Source organism: Temnothorax nylanderi, unplaced genomic scaffold (genome assembly GCF_030848795.1).
Source record: "Temnothorax nylanderi isolate EJ_2023f unplaced genomic scaffold, tnyl_v1.0 TNYL_tig0009_pilon, whole genome shotgun sequence".
NCBI classification, from domain to species: domain Eukaryota; kingdom Metazoa; phylum Arthropoda; class Insecta; order Hymenoptera; family Formicidae; genus Temnothorax; species Temnothorax nylanderi.
In genome coordinates this window covers 1,607,292-1,626,715 of record NW_027249071.1, presented here as the reverse complement: position 1 = coordinate 1,626,715, position 19,424 = coordinate 1,607,292, and the positions used below count along the sequence as shown (strand labels likewise).

At 40.2% G+C, this 19,424-nt stretch overlaps 3 protein-coding genes and 1 long non-coding RNA gene across 4 annotated transcripts in view; 1 reads left to right on the top strand and 3 right to left on the bottom strand.

Annotated features, from left to right (window-relative positions):
- The window catches only part of LOC139787343 (uncharacterized), a 238,716-nt gene extending 229,000 nt beyond the window's left edge, over nt 1-9,716 (bottom strand). The window contains exon 1 of the mRNA XM_071726452.1: nt 9,593-9,716. The gene's annotated coding sequence lies outside the window, so the exon portion shown is untranslated. The remainder of the gene's footprint in view (nt 1-9,592) is intronic.
- On the bottom strand, nt 9,468-10,833 carry LOC139787367 (probable rRNA-processing protein EBP2 homolog). The gene is made up of 3 exons (XM_071726460.1): nt 10,661-10,833; nt 10,498-10,584; nt 9,468-10,410 (listed from the first exon to the last, which is right to left on the bottom strand). Exons 1-3 carry the CDS (start codon nt 10,709-10,711, stop codon nt 9,607-9,609), a joined length of 942 nt encoding a protein of 313 aa, XP_071582561.1. The 5' UTR covers nt 10,712-10,833; the 3' UTR covers nt 9,468-9,606.
- Nucleotides 10,834-11,944: 1,111 nt separating this feature from the next.
- On the top strand, nt 11,945-13,480 carry LOC139787218 (uncharacterized). The gene is made up of 3 exons (XR_011722562.1): nt 11,945-12,176; nt 12,281-12,378; nt 12,728-13,480. It is a non-coding gene; the product is annotated as an uncharacterized lncRNA (long non-coding RNA).
- LOC139787206 (acetylcholine receptor subunit alpha-like 2) lies at nt 12,866-16,295 on the bottom strand. Its single transcript, XM_071726289.1, has 8 exons — nt 16,168-16,295; nt 15,442-15,632; nt 15,125-15,166; nt 14,950-15,059; nt 14,391-14,604; nt 13,838-14,015; nt 13,612-13,764; nt 12,866-13,327 (listed from the first exon to the last, which is right to left on the bottom strand). Exons 1-8 carry the CDS (start codon nt 16,232-16,234, stop codon nt 12,975-12,977), a joined length of 1,308 nt encoding a protein of 435 aa, XP_071582390.1. The 5' UTR covers nt 16,235-16,295; the 3' UTR covers nt 12,866-12,974.
- Between the last annotated feature and the right edge of the window lie 3,129 nt (nt 16,296-19,424).

Genomic DNA, 19,424 nt, shown 5'->3' with positions numbered 1-19,424 from the left:
GGAGGGTACCTGATGCAAGATGCACGAGGCGAGATCGGGCCGGAGAGAGGTACGGTTGAGCTGTATCTTATGTAGGGGTCTTAATGTACACATTCGCGCGTCTTAAAGGCGAAAGTTAGTTATCCGAAGGTGCGCCAACTTTCGGCACGAAGATCGTCTGCAAACGCGGTACCTCGACGCCGTGTGATCCGTTAAGTTCGCGCTTATACCGAGATAATTCGTAGGGTACGTCTTTTTCTATTCAATAGCGAGGCGAGGCAAGTAGAAGAGCGTACGGGTACTTAAGTTACTTACTTACACGATTATAAATTTAACTTGAATGTTATAAATTTCGTTTCCTTTGCGACTGCTCATAAAGTCTCATAATGAATCAGACTGGCGCCAAGAAAGATCATATTAAATTTGTATTGATTAAAGACACTTTACACAAGTTTATGTTGGATAGACACGAGACATTTTATAAGTAGCATGAATTTGTTCGTTCTTTTTTTTGTTATTGGTATACGTTTTCCCGGACACAAATTTTCCGTTGAATGCAAGCAACTTAACGAATAAAGCATTTTGTACTTTTATTTCCGCGTTGCCAGTCGTTATGTCGTATATCAATTTCGAGCGAAAGCACTCGAAACAGATTTTCACTTAACGGCACACGCCGGCATTCATAGCAATAAAGAGTTCAACGGTACGCAACCTTTATTATGCTAAAGTACGAGCAGTTACAAAACTCTCTTTTAACTGTCGCTTCGCAAAGTGTCGCAACGCGCACCAAAGAACCATATTTCTCCAAACGAAAGAAAATGGTACGGTCGACGATGCAAAGGTCGGAAAAACTCATCTCCTTTTTTCGGTACCCCTTTGAATAATTCCATTATTAGCTTGACGCTTGATCCACGATTCGCTGCAACTAAAAATTGCATTGCAACATGTTTTCGTCTCTCGTCTACCATTTATTCATAACGTTATCTCTATAAACAAACAAAGATACGCAAAAATAAAACGAATGATTGAATTTTACATATATGCAAACATTTGCTTTACATAGAAGTATAAAATAGGATATTTTATCCTTTTCAAAATATATATAATACGTAGATGTTTCTTACAGAGAATAGTAACTTACTTAGCAGTTGCATATCTAAATCTTGATCCAACGAAGTGTGTGACATATCGCGCAGGGGATTCAATGTTAAAGTTTAATAATCGAGAAATGTTGGTCATATTCGAACGGCCCTTTGGCAAAAATCGCGTGGCTGCGCGCAGCCAGCGAACTCCGCAGTTTTAATTTCACTTTGTCGAGATAGAGGCGGATAGTATCGACGAAAAAAGAAATGAGCAGTCGCCCGTTTACCAACCCGCATATAGGCACCGCCGACGAGATGGGTATATACACGGATCTATTATTCATGCATGAATTTGAAACGCACGTTACACCAAATTGGTACCCTAAAGGGCTAACGTAGCGTACTGAATATTACAGGCGGTTTTTAACATGGAAATCAATTCCGCGTATCAGATTCATACATAATAGATGTAAAGGAGTTGTTTCACGGAAAAAAAAAACCTATTCCACCGGGAAGTTTATGCTGAAAAGCCGGGCGGTGATGCGGTCTGATGAAAGGCTCAACAGAGTCGATAGGGTATCGGATGCATTAGCGTGTCATTATATTACCTATGTACAAAGGCGGAATAAACATTACCATTATCTCCTGGTAATATCACTTTACTGTATATAACGTAACGGATACCGTAATTCTATAGAATTCCGTAATTTTATAATTTTCAGTAAAATGTCTCTGTCCCGGTGCAAACGGAAATGTCACTGCGTCGCATAATCTTAACGTAATGGAATCTCTTCCACGGTAAAAGCTTCGTTCGAGTGTATTCTTCCCGCGTTCGATTTGAAAGGACTCGAAGCCGAACCCGTAATAACAGAAAATTTCACCGCGCACAGAATTACCCAATAAACAACACCGACAATCGTTGCAAAACGGTCAGGTATTTCCGTGCCATCTTGTCGCGAATATTACGATGGAAGATCGAAATTTATCGCCACAAAACACGAAGCACCGTGAAACGCTGCTTATGCTATCGCAGCATAAAGCGCGGACGTAAATTCGATTGTGGCCTTCCGTTTTCGTATTCCAGCCACTTTTCCGTTGCGTATATAATTTATACACAAAACGTACGACAAGTGTGCTGGTTCTGTATAATAACATATCAATATCATCGTAGATGTACGAATCGTTATGAACGAATTTTCTTTCTCAAAAGCGCCTGTCTTCAGTCAATATACCGTTTACAGCTTCGCCAAGTGTATACTAGTTTGCAAAAAAAGAGAGACGAAAGCATAAAGCGAAACTTTTCGTACTACGTTTGCACAATAATCAGATTTCGAGGATTTAAACGATTTTGACACGGGTGGTACGGGAAAAAGTTTCAATCCGCCGCTCTCCGCAATTAAACGTAGACATCCGCTGTCAGATACACTCACGTCGCTCCCGGTATTCTAAAACTTCGAATTCATAAATCAACATGCGCGATATTCGCGAGGAATCGAATCGTCAAGCGAGCAAAGCGACTCGAGATTTCAATTCAAAGGAATATTCATCGAGGGAAAAAAAAAATCACGTAACCAAATGACCGATCTAACAGAGACGAGATACTCTTACGACAGTCAGTCGCGCTGATAGCACAGAATTGCAATAAACTGGGAACTCATTAACGTTCGTGGTTAACGATTATCGAATATCGGAAGTCTCGTGTTTAACATTACCTTTATGTAAACGCAAGCATATGCATGCGCGCGAGAAGGCTGGAGAGAGAAAGAGGGAAAGAGAGAAAGCGAAATAGTTAGTACATGACAGCCGGGCCGAAAGGAAATAGCTAGAAGCACTGACAAGGTATTTACAGGCAAACTCGACTACGGTGTAATTGGAATGTCAATTTCGTAACTGTGCACTTTTATCGCGGCGAGAAACGGCGGCGATTTGGGCAATACAGATTGGATGAGCAAGAATTTCAAATACACTGCATACTCGATGATTCTCTTTGTACGTTACATTTTTCTATAATCATAATAAAATGAAAGATAATAAATGATATTTAATGATTACATTTGCGCATATCGAAAATTATATTAAATATTAGACAAGAAGAACAGAAAAGTTGGATGACATAAAAGAATTATCCCAAAATTGCGTCAAATGATGAAAAATCAAATAACGTCTGCTTAAACAAGAATATAGAATACAAAGTCGAGATATCCGTAAAACATTGTTATAAAATCTGGGTTAACGTTAAAAATTACTGCTATTTCATCCTTCTGACGAATTCTTCGATGTACAATATACATGACAGACCCAGAAACAAAACGTCAAAATTCGCGTGCTTGGTAGCAACCCCCGGCAGCGTCGAATAAACGAAGAAGCAGAAAAAGAAGCAGACGAACGGAAGCAGAGCGATCTATTGTTAGTTGCCGCGGGCGAAACGAGGTGGATCATCTTTCGGGCCAGTTAAAGTTTTTATCGTGGCCGACACGCCGACCATACGTCACAGCCCGGCGGTTTTCCCTCGGTGAGTCCCACCCTTCCTCCCTCCGAACTCGCGGTGGCTATTTATAAAGAAAAATTACGCCCTCGAGATCGCGTAATGAGCTCCAGTAGCAAATACGTCCAACTGTCTGTCTGTCAACGGCGTTTTGCGCGGTTAATAATAACGCGGCCTCCCCCACTTTGCCTTTTAACGGATACGTTTCACGTATTTACCCGCCCACGTTAACGAATGAGCGAGTCCGGCCGCTTTTCCCGTAGAAGAGCGCAAACGATTAATATCGACTCCATTATTAGCAGGATCGTACCTAACAAAGAATTATTTTCCCGTCGCTGCGACGGACCCCGAAGGGGAGAGGGAGGATGAAACCCGACCTCTCGGCCCTCTCTCGCTCAATCTCTTTCTCACCGTTCATTTCCTTCGCCGGTATCTTGTATTGATATTTGCCTTCTTTTTTATTGCGCGTCTCTTTGATGGCGCGACATGATTATTCTCGTGAAAGTAAAGCGCCGGGATTAAGCGCTCGTTAGCTCTATATGAAAGTTATGAGTCTCGATGAATTACTGTCTAGACATTGTATAATTTTGCAGCGAAAGCAAGGATTTCTGCAAATCACGAAGAAAATAACTGTTTTACAATTAATGCGCATCGGCTAATTAGTTGATTCTCACCTGTTACTGTTTCTAATATAAGTACAGACGTGAATTTTTATTATATATGTGGATTATGTGGTTATCATATTGTGTAATAATAAAGTTGCCCGTTTATTATGAACAATACAGCCGACATAAATGTGTTTCGTTGAACACATGATATTTTATCTTCGCGACACACATCCTTGATTGATTTTAACTAAATTATAACTTTATTGACGAAATACTAAATATAGAAGTCTACATATAAAAATCAATCATAACGTAAAAGACAGAATTGCGTTTGCGCAGGTTGCAACGTGGTGGGTCGTTAATAATATTTTCCAACACAGCCATTAATTAAAAATGCAAATAATTGCGGCTTAATTTAATTACGTATGTAAACGCGCACGGATTAAAATTACGGTTCCGACCGAGCTGATTGAAATCTTTTACGTCAAGCATATAAATATTTTGCACGAAATTACAGCTCGTTTGCTTTAAACAAAAATATATACGAAAAATCTATCGAGCGATATTCTACGCTGCAGCATTCAACGGCGAATAATGCATGTTACAATCCAATCGAGAGCTCTGGAGGAGCCAGATCGATAAGCAACATTTCTAAATATTAATCAGAGGCAAAAACGTCACGTTGCATGATACTCGCAAGACCTAGGCGAATTATTGCATGCTCGCGAACGAATCACCGCCATGCTCGGAAAAAGAAATAAAGCCTACGGCTGAGTATTCGGCGTATCGCTTATTGGTATGCCGGTGACACACGGGTCCAATTTGGTTACCGGCGTCTGCGAATCGCCGAATATCATCTACTCCATTGAAATTCCGATATAGGTATGAGACGCGATATCGCATTTGTCTCCCTGACTGTGTTACCTAACGCTCGCATTTTGGCGCCTGTTGTTCTCCCCTGAGAATGTGACTACGTGCCAATGAAGCGCGGCGACCCTCGTTTCATCCCTTGCGTTAAATATTGTCAGTTCCTAAATTTTTAAGTATTAATAAAAACGACAAATAAATAATAATAAAAGATATCTCGTCGTGAGGAAGGGAACTTATTGTGAGAAATCTGCAATAATATGTGGAATTTATTCCGAAGAAAATTCTTAAGGATATTTTCATAAGTTACGATGTTCTTATACATAAGAGCAGTTAATTACGTTACAATGTAGTTTACGTGTAATACGAACAGTTTCGTATATCTAACGCACGCTATCGACCCGTACGGCAAGTAGATTCCATAAAACAGAACGGAATAGATTTAGATTCAACCTTTGCTGTACGACATTTCCGTCAAACGTTGCGTCTTGAATACATACACGAAGGCGCGTATGAAAGCGTATCTAAGAATAAATGTCAACGCGATTTATCCTTCCGAGAAGAAGTTCTTCCTCGCCATACAGCTCGGCTACACAATGGCTATTCTTAGACGTCCAGTTGGACATTCGCGTATATCTAGGCATACCGCCGGGAGCTGGGAGTGTACACCGAATATACGTCAAGATACCATTGCATGTCAAAACAAATCGTCGTGAATGGATTCGAGAGGGCACTTCCAGGGACAATCGGCTTCGCAAGAACTAACCGAAACACATTGATCGTCACCGTGACGGCTATCGGTCCCGTATGTTTTCGCGTGCCGACAAGGGCGGAATCATGGCGAACGCTCGTAATTCTCTCCCATCTGCGGCGGAGCGGGTCAGACGGGAGCGCGCAGAGTGCAAGGGGGCAACGGGTAGAAAGGGGGCGCCTTTCCCTGCCCCTGTCCGCCTCCTCCCTTCCCCTCTTACGCGCTACGCTCTTTCGCAGGGTATAGTGGAAGCACCCAGGGGCAATTGAAACTCACGGCCATTTACTGCATTTCAATAATGGTTTCCCATCTCCCTCTCCGCGGCGGCTCCGCACATCCCGCGCCCCTTTCCGCGCCTCTTACTGCACACCGCCGCTGCGTACCCTTCCCGTTTCTCTCTCTCTCTCTCTCTCCCTCTCTCTCCTCCACCTCACTCCACATACGCGTGCAACACGAGAGCTCGGGTTGCACAGTCGATTTACTACGAGCTTTATAGTACAAACCGTGCGAGAGCACGCAGAAGTACCCTACGGTGCCCTACGGCCAACTATCCCCCGCGCACGGTGCGTCTACCATGGCAATTGTATTATTTCCCGTAAACTATCCCGGGCCACGCGCGTTATACATGCATGCATGCGTCCACGCACGCACGCATAACGCAGCGATTTTTACGCTCCCCAGAAAACTCGTTAGTGCGTCGAAAAGCACGTGGTCGCTATTTCTGCCGACGAGTGCGCGAGCGGCGCGGCGCGGCGCGAGGAGAATTCCGTTCGCTTCGTTCGATCGTACACGCTGGTACCGTAAATGAACAAAGCACGAAACATTAGGATGTAAAAACGTTATAATTCAATAATCCTCGGTTTAATATTCGCCAAGGAAAAATCAAAATTAATCATTAATTTTCAGGTCACCAAACGTGCGAATCTTTTTACAAGCCGTTATGAAGAAACCGATGAATCAGCGGTGATCGTAAACCACGAAATGAATATCGATTAAGCGATCGAGAGCGTCACGTTCTATAATATGTAGGATCATTTCAGAAGCACTATCGGAGACGGTTAATTGAGATGGATATTGAATCGTCGACGCGTCACATTTCCGTGGGCTCATTGCCGTCTGGTGTACAGATACATTCGCACAATCAGCCGTAGGTACGATATGTAACGGTTTCAGTAAATTTGAAATCGGCCAAATCGCCCGCAGACAATGGACGAAACAAATTTCGCCCATTAGCAACCGACGGAGGATACGTGTCACGCTGCAGTTGTCGTCAATACAAATATCTGCTCGCGAGATGCGCCCATATTCGTCTGGGTACCTTCCATACGTTTTACCCTCCATACATATGCGCATATGTACGCGCGCGAATGCACGGGATGAAAAAAAAGAGAGAGAAAGAGAGAGAGAGAGAGCTCGGATTTATTCCGCAAAATCGCGACAAGTCCGGAAATATATATCCCGGCTATAAATATGACGATCCAGATTACAGATACGGCCGGCCGAATTGGGCGTCCGCGGATTTATCCGTATCTTGGACAGGAACAGAAAGGCATTGAACGATTTCGAAGCCCATTTCCCTGGTCGATTTGAGAAACTAAAAGACGCATCGTCTCGCCAAATGAATTCCCGTCGACTCCTCTATCGATCCGTCTATTCTCCGCGATCCGGATTCTCGCCATTTTTACGGACGTACGGACGCGCGCGCGTCAAACGGAGCATACGTTGCACCGAGAATGTGCAGACAAAAGGGACAGACAGAATAAGAAAGCGAGGTACACCAACAGCGTACCGACTACACACGCACACGTCACCCCCTGACACGTATGTAATTGCCTAGATTCGGACCGCGCAAAAAAGGTGAAAACACGTCGAAACGCGGGACGAAAACAGCTGTTACTCGGATAGCGGATTCCCAGAGTGAACTCTCATGCGCTCGCATCAACCGGAACGAAGAACAATGCGTCGCAGAGAATACTGCCGGGATTTAAATATAATAACCCGCGGCGAATGCGCAATAAAAAATGTTTTCAAAAATTTATTTCACGTATCTGTATCTTCTGCTTCTAGCGAATTTATTAAATATATTATAGTTTTTAAATTTGACGAATATAAATGAATAAATTGCAGATTTCCTGAAACTGCGCAAAAATTTCATGAATTTAATTATACGAAATTATTTCTTAATAGAAAGCCAAATTCCACAACTCTGCAACAGTTATTTGAGATTCATCTTAAATTCATATATAATTAACTAAGTTCTTTAATAGTGGTTATTATTTTTAAAAGACGTTATTTTTATGTATTTATTTAGGATCGGAAGGCTATATATAATCTCACGACGTATGCGCACCTTGCGTAACGCGATGCATGTGTCTATATACATATAGCGTGCATGTATCCAGAACCGTGGATGGAGGCTGCAAACCTTATGTACGCAACTCGCAACAGGGGTATTTCCCCTCGTCAAATAACAAGTTGTATACATTCAGTGCCCAATCACGCGTATTATCCAGTATTCCGCGGACCGCCTCGTACTTCGACAATTCGAAGCTTCGACGAACGTGAAGCGCATTCATACTGGGTGAACCAGGCCAGATAGGTGTATCCAAGTTTGATCATTATTGCTAAACTCTTTTATAATTTACAATAATTTATATCCATTTCATTTCAGCGTTAAAAATATGACAGTATAATTTAAGCACCAAGTTAATATAAATATATCTTATCTTCAAATTAATTGAAAAATTCTATTTAGATTTTAGAGAAATCTGAGGTCTTCTATCTAAATTTAGGAAGGAATAAAAACGTGATATTTCAATATTTTTTAAAAATGACTTCTCAATTGAATTTCGTCTTATTTATACAGTAAACCCACATATACGGTACATTTTTTTTTTTTAGATCTTCCTAGATCACCGGATATATACGCTTCCTGCACGTTCACGTACGGCGCATCCCTCGAATTTTCAATCCGCCGCTCGCCAAGGCACGTCCAAATGATAGACTCGACCTACAAGAGGAACGACGACAGGTCCGGATCGTTATCGATGTCGGGATATATCTATCGATGGATCAACCGCCGATAGCCGGCGGAAACGGCGGACCGTTCACACGGGGAATGAGGAGCATCGCGAGAGCGCGTTCGCATACGTGTGTATCAGTGCGCACGATTCACGGGAGGGTGTAATAGACGATGTAATCGGCATCCTACGCGTGTAGCACCGTGTGTACATACAAGGGATTGTCTAATGCGGGACATGTGTTAGGTGATCGAATTCTGCAGCGCGAATTTCGCGTCGAGGCGTGCTCTTTCCCATGCTATTGTACAGGTGGAAAGAGGGAGATAATTCTTTGTCGCGGTTTTCAATTGGAATTCTCGCGGTGTGCGGCGATACGCGTGATCGTTGAAACTTTAATTCTAATTTTAAAATCATCAATAAGGTCGATTCACGCGTAGTAAATAAATGCTATTGATTATTATCAGAATAAAATATATTTTATATCACTGCTGAAAATGAAACAAACGCGCCATGAATTTGCGTGACGCATTTATGAATCTGAATGTGGCAGCGTTGAAATATAATTTAAATACAGAAAATGTCGTGTCTAATTACGAAAAAAATTGACATTCGCGGTCTTAAGTTTTCGATATCTCGCTAAATTTCTGGATATAGCCGGTAGCTAAGGCAGGAAAGTAAACAGCATCATGTAATTTATTATATAATTTTGTACAAAAAAATGCAGTACGTAAGTAATCATAACGCAATATGTAATAAACATATAACATATGTGTCATATGATTATTACTGACGATACTTACTGACTAAAAATCCTTCATGGCTTCCTCTTTGCTTTCATTTGCGTTCTACGACTCTTGCCTATTCTTTGTTTTCCCTTTCCGCCCTTTCCTTTTCTGCCTTCTCCCGGTTTCTGTGGTCTTCTGTACTCGGAAACATCGACCGAACTGCTTTTTGTGTTCCATTTGCTATTTCGTTTTTTACCTCCATAACCATACTTGGCAGCCTTCATTTTCGTCTTTAATTGTGCCTTCGGATTCATATTGCGATTTGCGTGTTTACCTTGAGGCTTCTTCTTATCATCCAAGAAATCGAGATCCTTCCGTACGCCCTTACGATATTTTTTAACCTCTTCCAGCACTTTTCTTTTCTCCGCATGTTTCTTCAGAGTCACTTCAACTTGCATTTGCTTCGCAACCTTTTTCTGTTGTCTCAGTTGCCTTACTTTTTCCGATCTTTGCGCTATCGTCTGTTTCTTCATCAGGTTCTCTCGCACTTTCTGCATGTGCTCGTCAGACTTGGCCATCTCGGCAAAGTAATCCTCCGGCCTAGATGTCGGTATACCGAGCTTCTTTAACTTACTGATACCATCCATAACAGCGCCCTGAGCTTGACGGTGAAACATATTCTCTCTACGAAAGTCATTCAGGACAGGATCCTCGGACGGCTTGTATTGAGGTAACTTTTTATTTCCCTGTAGCTGCTTAGCTCGCCTTACTTCTTGCTCCTGCATTTGAAGCGCCAATTCCGGAGCCAACGGTGCAGGCGCGTTTACCATGTCTAACCTCTCAATCCACGGCAAGTTCAACTTCATTTCGTCCAATTTTTGCTTCATGAGACTCTACGATTCGTTTACAGGAAAAGTTCAAGTTAGGTTACGTCAACTCCAAAAAGTACTACAGCAATTTCTGATAAAACAATCACTCACGACGCAGTTCCTGGACTGCTTGTCACTCGTCTCGATCGCAACGTTGAGCCCCGGCTTCAGTAATCCCTTCGCGAGAGCCTCCTGCAGCTGGACACGTGAATAAAGCGAGGTTAGAATACGCACGATATCGACAGTAAGCGTAGACGGAAATAATGATACTCACCTCCTCGTCGGACGAATTGTACTCCGAATCTGATTCCGATGTTTCTGACATTGCGAATAATTTACTATTACCTTTATTTAAACGTGATTAACCGGTAGGACGTAGCCCCGAACAACACGAGGACAACACCACGACCACGCCACTTTCCTTTCCAGCCGTGAACGCCGATCTCGAACTTCTCGACGACGACAGGTACGTCTAGTGACATCCGGCGGAACAATCTGGAATTTATTCATAGGGTAATTATCGACGTTATCGACGATCAAGTTGAAAAAAGAATGCTTATTTTTTCTCCGATAAAATTTTTATCACGATGTAGGAACAGGGACAAAAATTTTCTTTGAAATATCATTTTTATATATAAATTTTCTTGTCTTATATATGTCAATTATGATACAGGAATTTTTTTCCAGAAGAGAATTTTTTTTCATCGTTTTTGCGCGAGCTCTGTATGTCGTTACCGCCATTTTACGACGCCGCCTGAATTTTGACACGCAATTCTTTCAGATCCGATCGCGCGTATATTTCCGAGAGAAGTAGAACAGAAGAGAAAAGGCAAACGCGATGCAAATTCGTAATAAGTTGCGTATATTATAGACTTTTGTACTCGACTGTATATGACGGTAGCCTTGAGACGACTCTCAAACTCGGTCGCTCGCGCAAAAAAACCAACAATTTGAAAGTAAAAGTAAAGACTTATCGCGCGTAATCTCAATCATTCCGTTAAGAACTTTGAAGCGATTTCGGGTCTCATTTCGCCGGGACCTTCGCGAGAAAGAAAACCGCGGCATTTCCGAGACACACCCTCGGAAGTGCGCGCGCTCGCGCGCGTTATTGCTCGCGACAAATTAATATCTACGCCTCGTTTTCGGCGACCAAATTAAGAAGCCGAGGCGAGAAATTGCGAAATTAAGTAAACGAATAATTCAAGCGATTACGTTGGGCTCGAGTCGCAGCCGCGGAGAGAGCGATCGCTTCCGCTTGATTCCGCAATCGAAATTCTCGCGTTCCCTCCATTTCGTCGTTGCGCCGGTTGCGCGTCGATCTTCCCCGTCCCGTTGGTGCCGCGGCGATTGATTCCGGATTGAACGAGCGAGCGGCGGCTTGCCGGGCTTGCGGCGTAGCGGCGCGGCGGCGTTCGGCGCCTCGGCGTAGAGCGGCGCCCGCTGATTGGCCGGTGGTGCGTGCGCGCCGGCCGGCCGACCAATCGCGGCGGCCGTCGCCCGCGGGGCGCAGCGGTGCGCGATAACCACACAGGCACGGTTCCCACTGTTCCCAACGCGTTATGTGCTCGATGCCCAGGATTTTCGTCGCAGCTGGCCGGATGCCGGATGACAACGACGTAACATCATGGCGGATAACGACAAGAAGCCGATGCCACGTTTAACGAAACTCGCCAACGCTTGTTTTGAATGCGCTCGTTTAGGGAGATCGCCGCATATCGCGGAAACTTTGACACGTAGCTTAATTCCGAGAGAAATGCGTCGCTCCGTTTTCCAAACATAACTTTTCGATGGTATTTAAATAAATTTTTTGCCATAAATATTCGTTTTTGATGATGCATATAGAACAAAATTATGATACTTGTATAAATTATGAAAGAATTCATTTATTCCTTAGGCTTACATGCAGAAGAATGCAGGGCTTTTGTTGTCGATGGACAGCAAGTTGGACTTGTACGTCCAGATGTGATGAAAGAGATATTGAATCACCCTCAAGTGAGTTTGTCGTATAATCTTTTCATTAATATAAGTTAAAACAAATTATTTTATTTATTTTTTCTTAAAGTTAGAAAATGTAGCATATATGTAATATTTATAATTTCAAAAACAATTAAATCGAAAACCATTGTGACAATAATATTATTTAGTATTTATATTATTACAAATATAGAAAATTTTTAAGCAGATAGATAAAAATAATGGAATTAAAAACGGTTATAATGATTCAGAAAATCAAATTTAAAACTAACTTATTTTTATATTAATAACATTATCTTCACTGATTTCTTATTACAGCATTTTTAACAAATTTTATGTAACAATATTATTCTTTTATTTTAAATAGCTCTCCCGATCCCATACTTTTCTTAATATACTTATGCAATTGTAATTAAACATCTTAAATTACATGAATTGTTCGAATAAAAGAGTGTCACTAACGAAATTTAACAAGGAAGGAATAAGAAGACGAGGTACATTTTATTTAAAAATGCAAACAATTATTTATTTTAATCTTTCACAAAAAGGCAAACAGAACATATTGTTTAAAAGGATTTTGAACATTATGGAGAACGTTTTGATTGCACCATTGATTAATTTGCTCCCGAAGGTACAAGAGTGATTAAGATGATAACATAGGTGAGGATCACACAGAAGAATGACAACCACTCAACGATAGCGGCGAAATGTCTCCAGGACGATTCTTTCATTCTCATTCCGGACTTTGGAAGATCCGAGCTGTCTTCAGCCACTATACCTCCATCTGCTATCTTAGATTCCTCGTCGTTTAGGACCAAAAATCGACCAGCCCTGTTGCTCAAGATGAACGTCGTCGTAGAAAACATCCAACTTGGCATCTCCATGCTCATGTTTTGCAGTTTACGTAACAAGGCTGTCAGAATTAACGCGAATGTAGCCAATGCCAAGGAATCGCGGTAGAACAGCACTGCAGGATGAATAAAAGAAATGTAACTTGATATTTGTAATTTAAATCATGTAGTTTTGCGTGTGATTCTGGTAATTGATTCTAGATTCTATTGTATCTTAATTTTTAATTCGAATACTATCTTTCATTGTATTAAATAATATTTGAACAATATTTATATTGCATAATTATTGATACGAAAAGATTTCATTTCAAAGTTATGAAATTGAAATGTCTCTTTCTTTCAGATTTAACTTAAAATATTTTTTGTTAATTATGACATTCTTTGTGGTTTTGATACTCACTTATATTAGGAGGATTAACGCCATTGTACGGCACTAACCAATGTAAATCGAACATGCAGAGTAAGTGGCAAATAAAATTTACGCTCGCGATTGCTACTCGTTCAACCGATCTTGAATCCAACCAGAGCACCGTCAGAGTGAGGAATATCAAAGCTAGAAAAGGCATACATGATCTAAGTATATATACAATTACCATGCAAGTTTGTTTTTGCAAACAATTGCTTACCGATGGCTGGTGTGACGTAAGATCTATGATTTATGTCATTATGCCGTGTCAATAAAAATGTGTAATCGATTTTTGGAAAAGTTTCGTTTGGACAACATTTATATTTTTTAACAATTTTCTCTGCGTTTAACAATTTCAAGTCCCACTCTGTGCTATTCTCGTAGCCATTCATGTTAACCTGTGAAATAAATGTAGTTAGATAGTTATTTTTTTATTTTTTAATATAACATTATGGAAATATATAAATCTATTTATAAATAAAATTTATAAAAATGAACGGAAAGAAAGGCGAAAATTGCGTACAAATCTCTCAAAAATATCTTAAATTAAAACAGAGAGACAAAGAAAGATATTTTTTCTTTATTCTATATTCTAATTTAATAATTTTTAGATTAAATTTTTGCCAGCAATTTTACAATATATCACCCGCATTAACTCAAGGTGCGTTAAGTTAATTTTATAATGCATAATTTTTCATCAAAAATAATATTCGGAAAAAACTGTATGGAAAAGATTTATTATTGCAGTTTTGTAAGTCAAGTAATTCACGTACTCCAGTTCCGTCTAGATGGACATCGATTTCCTCTCCTGTATGCGACCATGAGCCGAGTGAGATATTACATGTGTGCTGGTCGTGAGGCCAATAAGTATAATCAGGATCACATTTTGAAATATATTTTACAGACGGCACGCAAATGACAGAGCCCGTATTAAAAAGCAAACATTCTGTGTCGAAAGTCGAGTATTCATCATTCGACATATCGCCACTAAAAGAACCGAACAAGTATTTAATCGCATTTACATTACGTAATTGAGTGCTAATATAAAAATAAGAATTGAATAGTCTATCTTAAATAGCAAATAATTTATCCTAAAAAATAGAGAAAATAAAAATCTAAATATAGAAAATAAAAATCTAAATTATATAGAGTATAAATTTCTTTTAATTTAAAAAGGTAAGATGAATCAAATCATTCTTCCAAATTATTTGTTTATATCTGATCAGATTTACAAATGTTTCCTTCTCTCGCTACATGCTCTATTTTAATTTTTCTCTAATTTATTAATATTAGTGTAACGCGATTAATAACGATAATATAAGGATAACTTACGAGTTGTAAATATGCAAATCGGGTAACCAAATATCGTAGGATTTCACGTGAATATAAGTAATTCCATTATAATCACTCGATGTCCAGGTAAGATACGTGTCCGTCCAAGACTATTAATTAAATATCTTATTCAAATAAGAATGTGGTACGATAAGTAAAATATTCTAAGACTCACCAATGACATCCAGCTATGAAGCGTCAGTATACCCTCCCCGGCCTGTAAATAAAATTAATTAATTTTCCTTATATACTATTTAATTGCGAAATGAACAGAAAAGATGAAAGTTACACTTTAGATAAAAGTAATTTATTTTTTGACATAAAATGTATATTTTAATTAATTTTTAAATTAAGACATGTCCTATATCAGAAAATAAAAATTGTAAGTTTGCTAAAATATAATAGTTCGAATAACAAAGTTCCCGCTAATACATTATTCTTTTTCGAAATATTATATTTAGATCACGTAATAATTTACGATGATGCACTTACGAATTCCATCATTTTCGGCATCAGTTTGAGAGTCACGTTGATAACTGTTTTAAGATGGTTCGGACGGACAGTGAAATCATAATCGCAAAAGAGATACTTTTTAAGACGCAACAGCGGTGTCGTACTTTCCAAATCTTTGCACCCTCGTGTTACAACTGTGTCTGAATGTGGTGCATCATTGGTAATAGAAGCTAAAAAAGAAAATATAGATTTACATTGAGATTTAATTAATATAATATCATATTTGATCAATCAAATTATTTTAATGTAAATATTACTTTTGACAAGTAAAAACGGAGAGGGACTTTGAGAATTCAACACGGTTGACGGTACACAAATTAACGTTATATCGATCTTTAATAACTAATAATATACATAATAAATCCGACGTTTCGGCTCTGCTTCGAACCATTTCAGCGCTGCGGTAACAATTAAATCAAAATGATCACGTTCTGCGGAGAGAAATAAGTAACTTCAAAATTTGATGAATTCACCAAGCCCCTTTCTTTTCACTTGTCACTTGTTAATTTCATTATCGAGAGTCCCTTGTTATTTATCCAATTATTAGAATATTACTTTTTATTAGAATGTTTCTTAGAAGCTTTAACGATAACAAAAATTATTTTTAAACATACTTAATTGATGACATGCGCTTAATTATTGAATGTAGAAAAATATATGTAATGAAACAATTATTATTATTTTACTGAAGATTAGATAACGTACCACCAAACCAGAGACCGTGACCATGCCAGAGAATTAGGAAAAATCCGAACACTTGTATTATTCTCATCTTGATCGGAACAAGCCAACGGCTCTGATTTAACTAATCCTCTTTATAGCAGCGTAACAATCAAACGCCTCATGAAATCCGAAACTGCTGATATATTGAACGCCCCCAAGGTATCGATACTTGAGAGTTACACGACAACCAATTAAATAAAGACAATCTTGTACGGTCCGGAATATTAATTAATTAAAGCTCTTGAAATTCCTCGCAAGCAGTAAATTTACATAAAATTTTTCCAACAAATAGTTCTTAATATGAAATACCTACGGTGATATTTTTTATACTTATTAAAAATGTTGAAATTAAGAAAGGCAAATCTAACAAGTGGATTTTATGGAAATGCTTAATTCTGGAACTGCCCGTGTGTAATTGTACATTTAAAAATTTGATTACATCATGCACTGCGCTTTGACAGCTTTAATATATTTTTATTTTTATTGAAAAGTGGAAAGTAATTCATCAACAAGGTACTTATTTCTTTGAATTTTTCTATTTAAAAAATTTAGAAGTTAAGGAAAATATATTAGGAATGATTTAAAATTGCGTAATTTTAATAATTAAGAACATGAATCGCCACATATTTCACGGCAGTTTAATTTTTCCGTGAAATCCGCACAGCGTGCAATGCATGTAATTCCATTATTCTCGTGATCTTCTAATATAGATTCAATGCGTAGCTTATTTTTAAACATCGATTTAAAACACGAGACAAAATTTCCATGAAAAATCTTTATTACGAAGAGATAAATATTTCGAAGAAATGATCGGCACGCGACCTCGGTGTTGTTTTTTGTGCGCGGCGCGCTTTGTTCACGTGATATCACCGCGCGGAAAAACAAAGTCACCGACAGACAACTCAGAACCGTTCCGTACATCGTAGCATTAGGATCTCTCGATCGCTCCTCGCGTACAGTTAGCAATTAATTTAATTATTACGTTCAAATTCGCGCGGGTATCGATGCGATAATCGAATATTTGGTCAAGCTGATATTTCGCGCGATCTATTCGCTCGTAAGAATCGAAGCAACACGCGAAGCAAATGTCGAATCACTTTGATCACATCGCACGATATTTGTTTGATTTTAATTGATCGTATTTAAAATTTGCAGGAAAAGTCTAGATTAGAAAATATTTTGAAAAATGATATTGGGATTGGCACGCGATATTGCCGTTTTCTTTTGTCGGCGCGCGACCTCGCCGCTTAATTGTTTTTATCGGATGCTCGGCGATCGTTTCCTGCGCGAAAGCCACGTAGCTATCATTCGCCTGACGAATCTCGCACAGGATAAGGATTCGTACTCCGCGCGCCCGTTGAGCGTCGCGCTGTGCTACTTGAGCGCGTTCGTTCCTGCGATTGGCACTACTGCTCCTCGTTCCGCGGGAATAGTCGGCTATGCTCACAACGATCCGCGAGCGTATCAAGTCGAATGGATGCGTCGCGACTCGCGCGATTCCCTCGATCTTTCGCTCGAGACGGAAACGTTGCCGCGTCGAGGCAAAGGTACAATCCTGAATTATTTGCAGCTTCTCTGCGATATTCGCAGGCGATATAATCACTCATTTCGCCATGTCCAGACTCGAACGCAGTATTCATCTGTTTCGCGTCGCGCTTCGAACGCCGCGCTGTGCCGAATCGCATGATTTCTCTCCGATTCTATCCGAAGGGAGAAAGAGAACCGAGCGACATTATCATATCGAGTAATTCAAGTAACGGGATACGTACATCGCCCGTTCATGAATACATTATCTCGTGTATTTCGTGTCGCATAAGTAAACGGCCAGCAGTCGCGACTCTTCGTGCAAAGCATTTTAATATTACACTTTTATACATTCGCGAGATTTACGAGTCCGTACGAGATATGCACTGCGTGTGCGATATATCGCGTATCTTTGATCAATCAACTGCGTGTCATATTACTAGCCGTCCACTTGACTCGCGTGGTATCGCGCCAAGTTACCGACATCTTCGAACGTCTCGCCGCCATTAAGGGGATGCTGGAGTAGTAGCAATTACCGACATTTTTTTGTTGACACTTAACTTTGAATTGGCTTTACGGAATTGAAAAAACTTTTTTACAGAATTAAAGTGCGTATAAAAACGGAGGGCGCTAGCGTTGATTTTACATCAAAAACGAAAAAAAAATAAAAAAATTATATGTATGACGTGTCAACATTTGCTGCACATAAAAATTTAGACTTTGTACGTATAAAATAAGCGTACAGCGCCCTCGGAATTGCAAAAAAGAATAATGTTGTGCTTTCAGAAATGATCTTAGAAGCTTCAGTATAAGAGAAAATTGTCATTGAAAATCTCATGTATGTATGCGTGCGGAGTAGTATTGCGTGTAGCGAGAGATGGCGTGTAAAAAATCTTGTCTATAAATGACATCACGCTTATAAAGTTAAGCGTGTAAAAAATCTTGTCTGCAAAAGACATCACGCTTGAAAAAAATTAAGCGTGTAAAAAATCTTGTCTGCAAAAGACATCACGCTTGAAAAAAATTAAGCGTGTAAAAAATCTTCTCTTTCGTGGTGGACCACCTTGGCGTGGTGAGAGGGCTCCCTGTTCGGATCCGACGGGTTATGTCCGGCGACTTCTGCTTCGCAGAAGTCGCTGTGGTGGCCCGTTGGTGAGGTGCGGGGTCTAAGAGTCCACCCTTCCTGCCGCCGGTCTACGGACCGGAGTGGTGGGAAGAATGGGGGTCCGGCAACCCCCTTTTCGGTCTTCTAGGAGATCGAAGATTCTCTCCCTGTCTGCCTTCGGCGACATCACGCTTTTCTCCAGTAGTGAGCGTGTAATAAATAAATCCTCCTCCTGTCTGCCTTCGGCGACATCACGCTTTTCTCCAGTAGCGAGCGTGTAAAAAATAAATCCTCCTCCTGTCTGCCTTCGGCGACATCACGCTTTTCTCCAGTAGTGAGCGTGTAAAAAATAAATCCTCCTCCTGTCTGCCTTCGGCGACATCACGCTTTTCTCCAGTAGTGAGCGTGTAAAAATAAATCCTCCTCCTGTCTGCCTTCGGCGACATCACGCTTTTCTCCAGTAGTGAGCGTGTAACAAATAAATCCTCCTCCTGTCTGCCTTCGGCGACATCACGCTTTTCTCCAGTAGTGAGCGTGTAACAAATAAATCCTCCTCCTGTCTGCCTTCGGCGACATCACGCTTTTCTCCAGTAGTGAGCGTGTAACAAAT

Bases quoted from the DNA above. Each gene is read 5' to 3' on its own strand.
- LOC139787206 (XM_071726289.1), bottom strand. From the start codon at position 16,234: ATGAGAATAATACAAGTGTTCGGATTTTTCCTAATTCTCTGGCATGGT. The intron at 15,633-16,167 runs GTACGTTATCTA...TTTCTTTTTTAG, and splicing joins TCACGGTCTCTGGTTTGGTG to CTTCTATTACCAATGATGCA. The intron at 15,060-15,124 runs GTGAGTCTTAGA...TTTAATTAATAG, and splicing joins TTCATAGCTGGATGTCATTG to TCTTGGACGGACACGTATCT.
- LOC139787367 (XM_071726460.1), bottom strand. From the start codon at position 10,711: ATGTCAGAAACATCGGAATCAGATTCGGAGTACAATTCGTCCGACGAG. The intron at 10,585-10,660 runs GTGAGTATCATT...TCACGTGTCCAG, and splicing joins ACAATTCGTCCGACGAGGAG to CTGCAGGAGGCTCTCGCGAA. The intron at 10,411-10,497 runs GTGAGTGATTGT...AACGAATCGTAG, and splicing joins AGCAGTCCAGGAACTGCGTC to AGTCTCATGAAGCAAAAATT.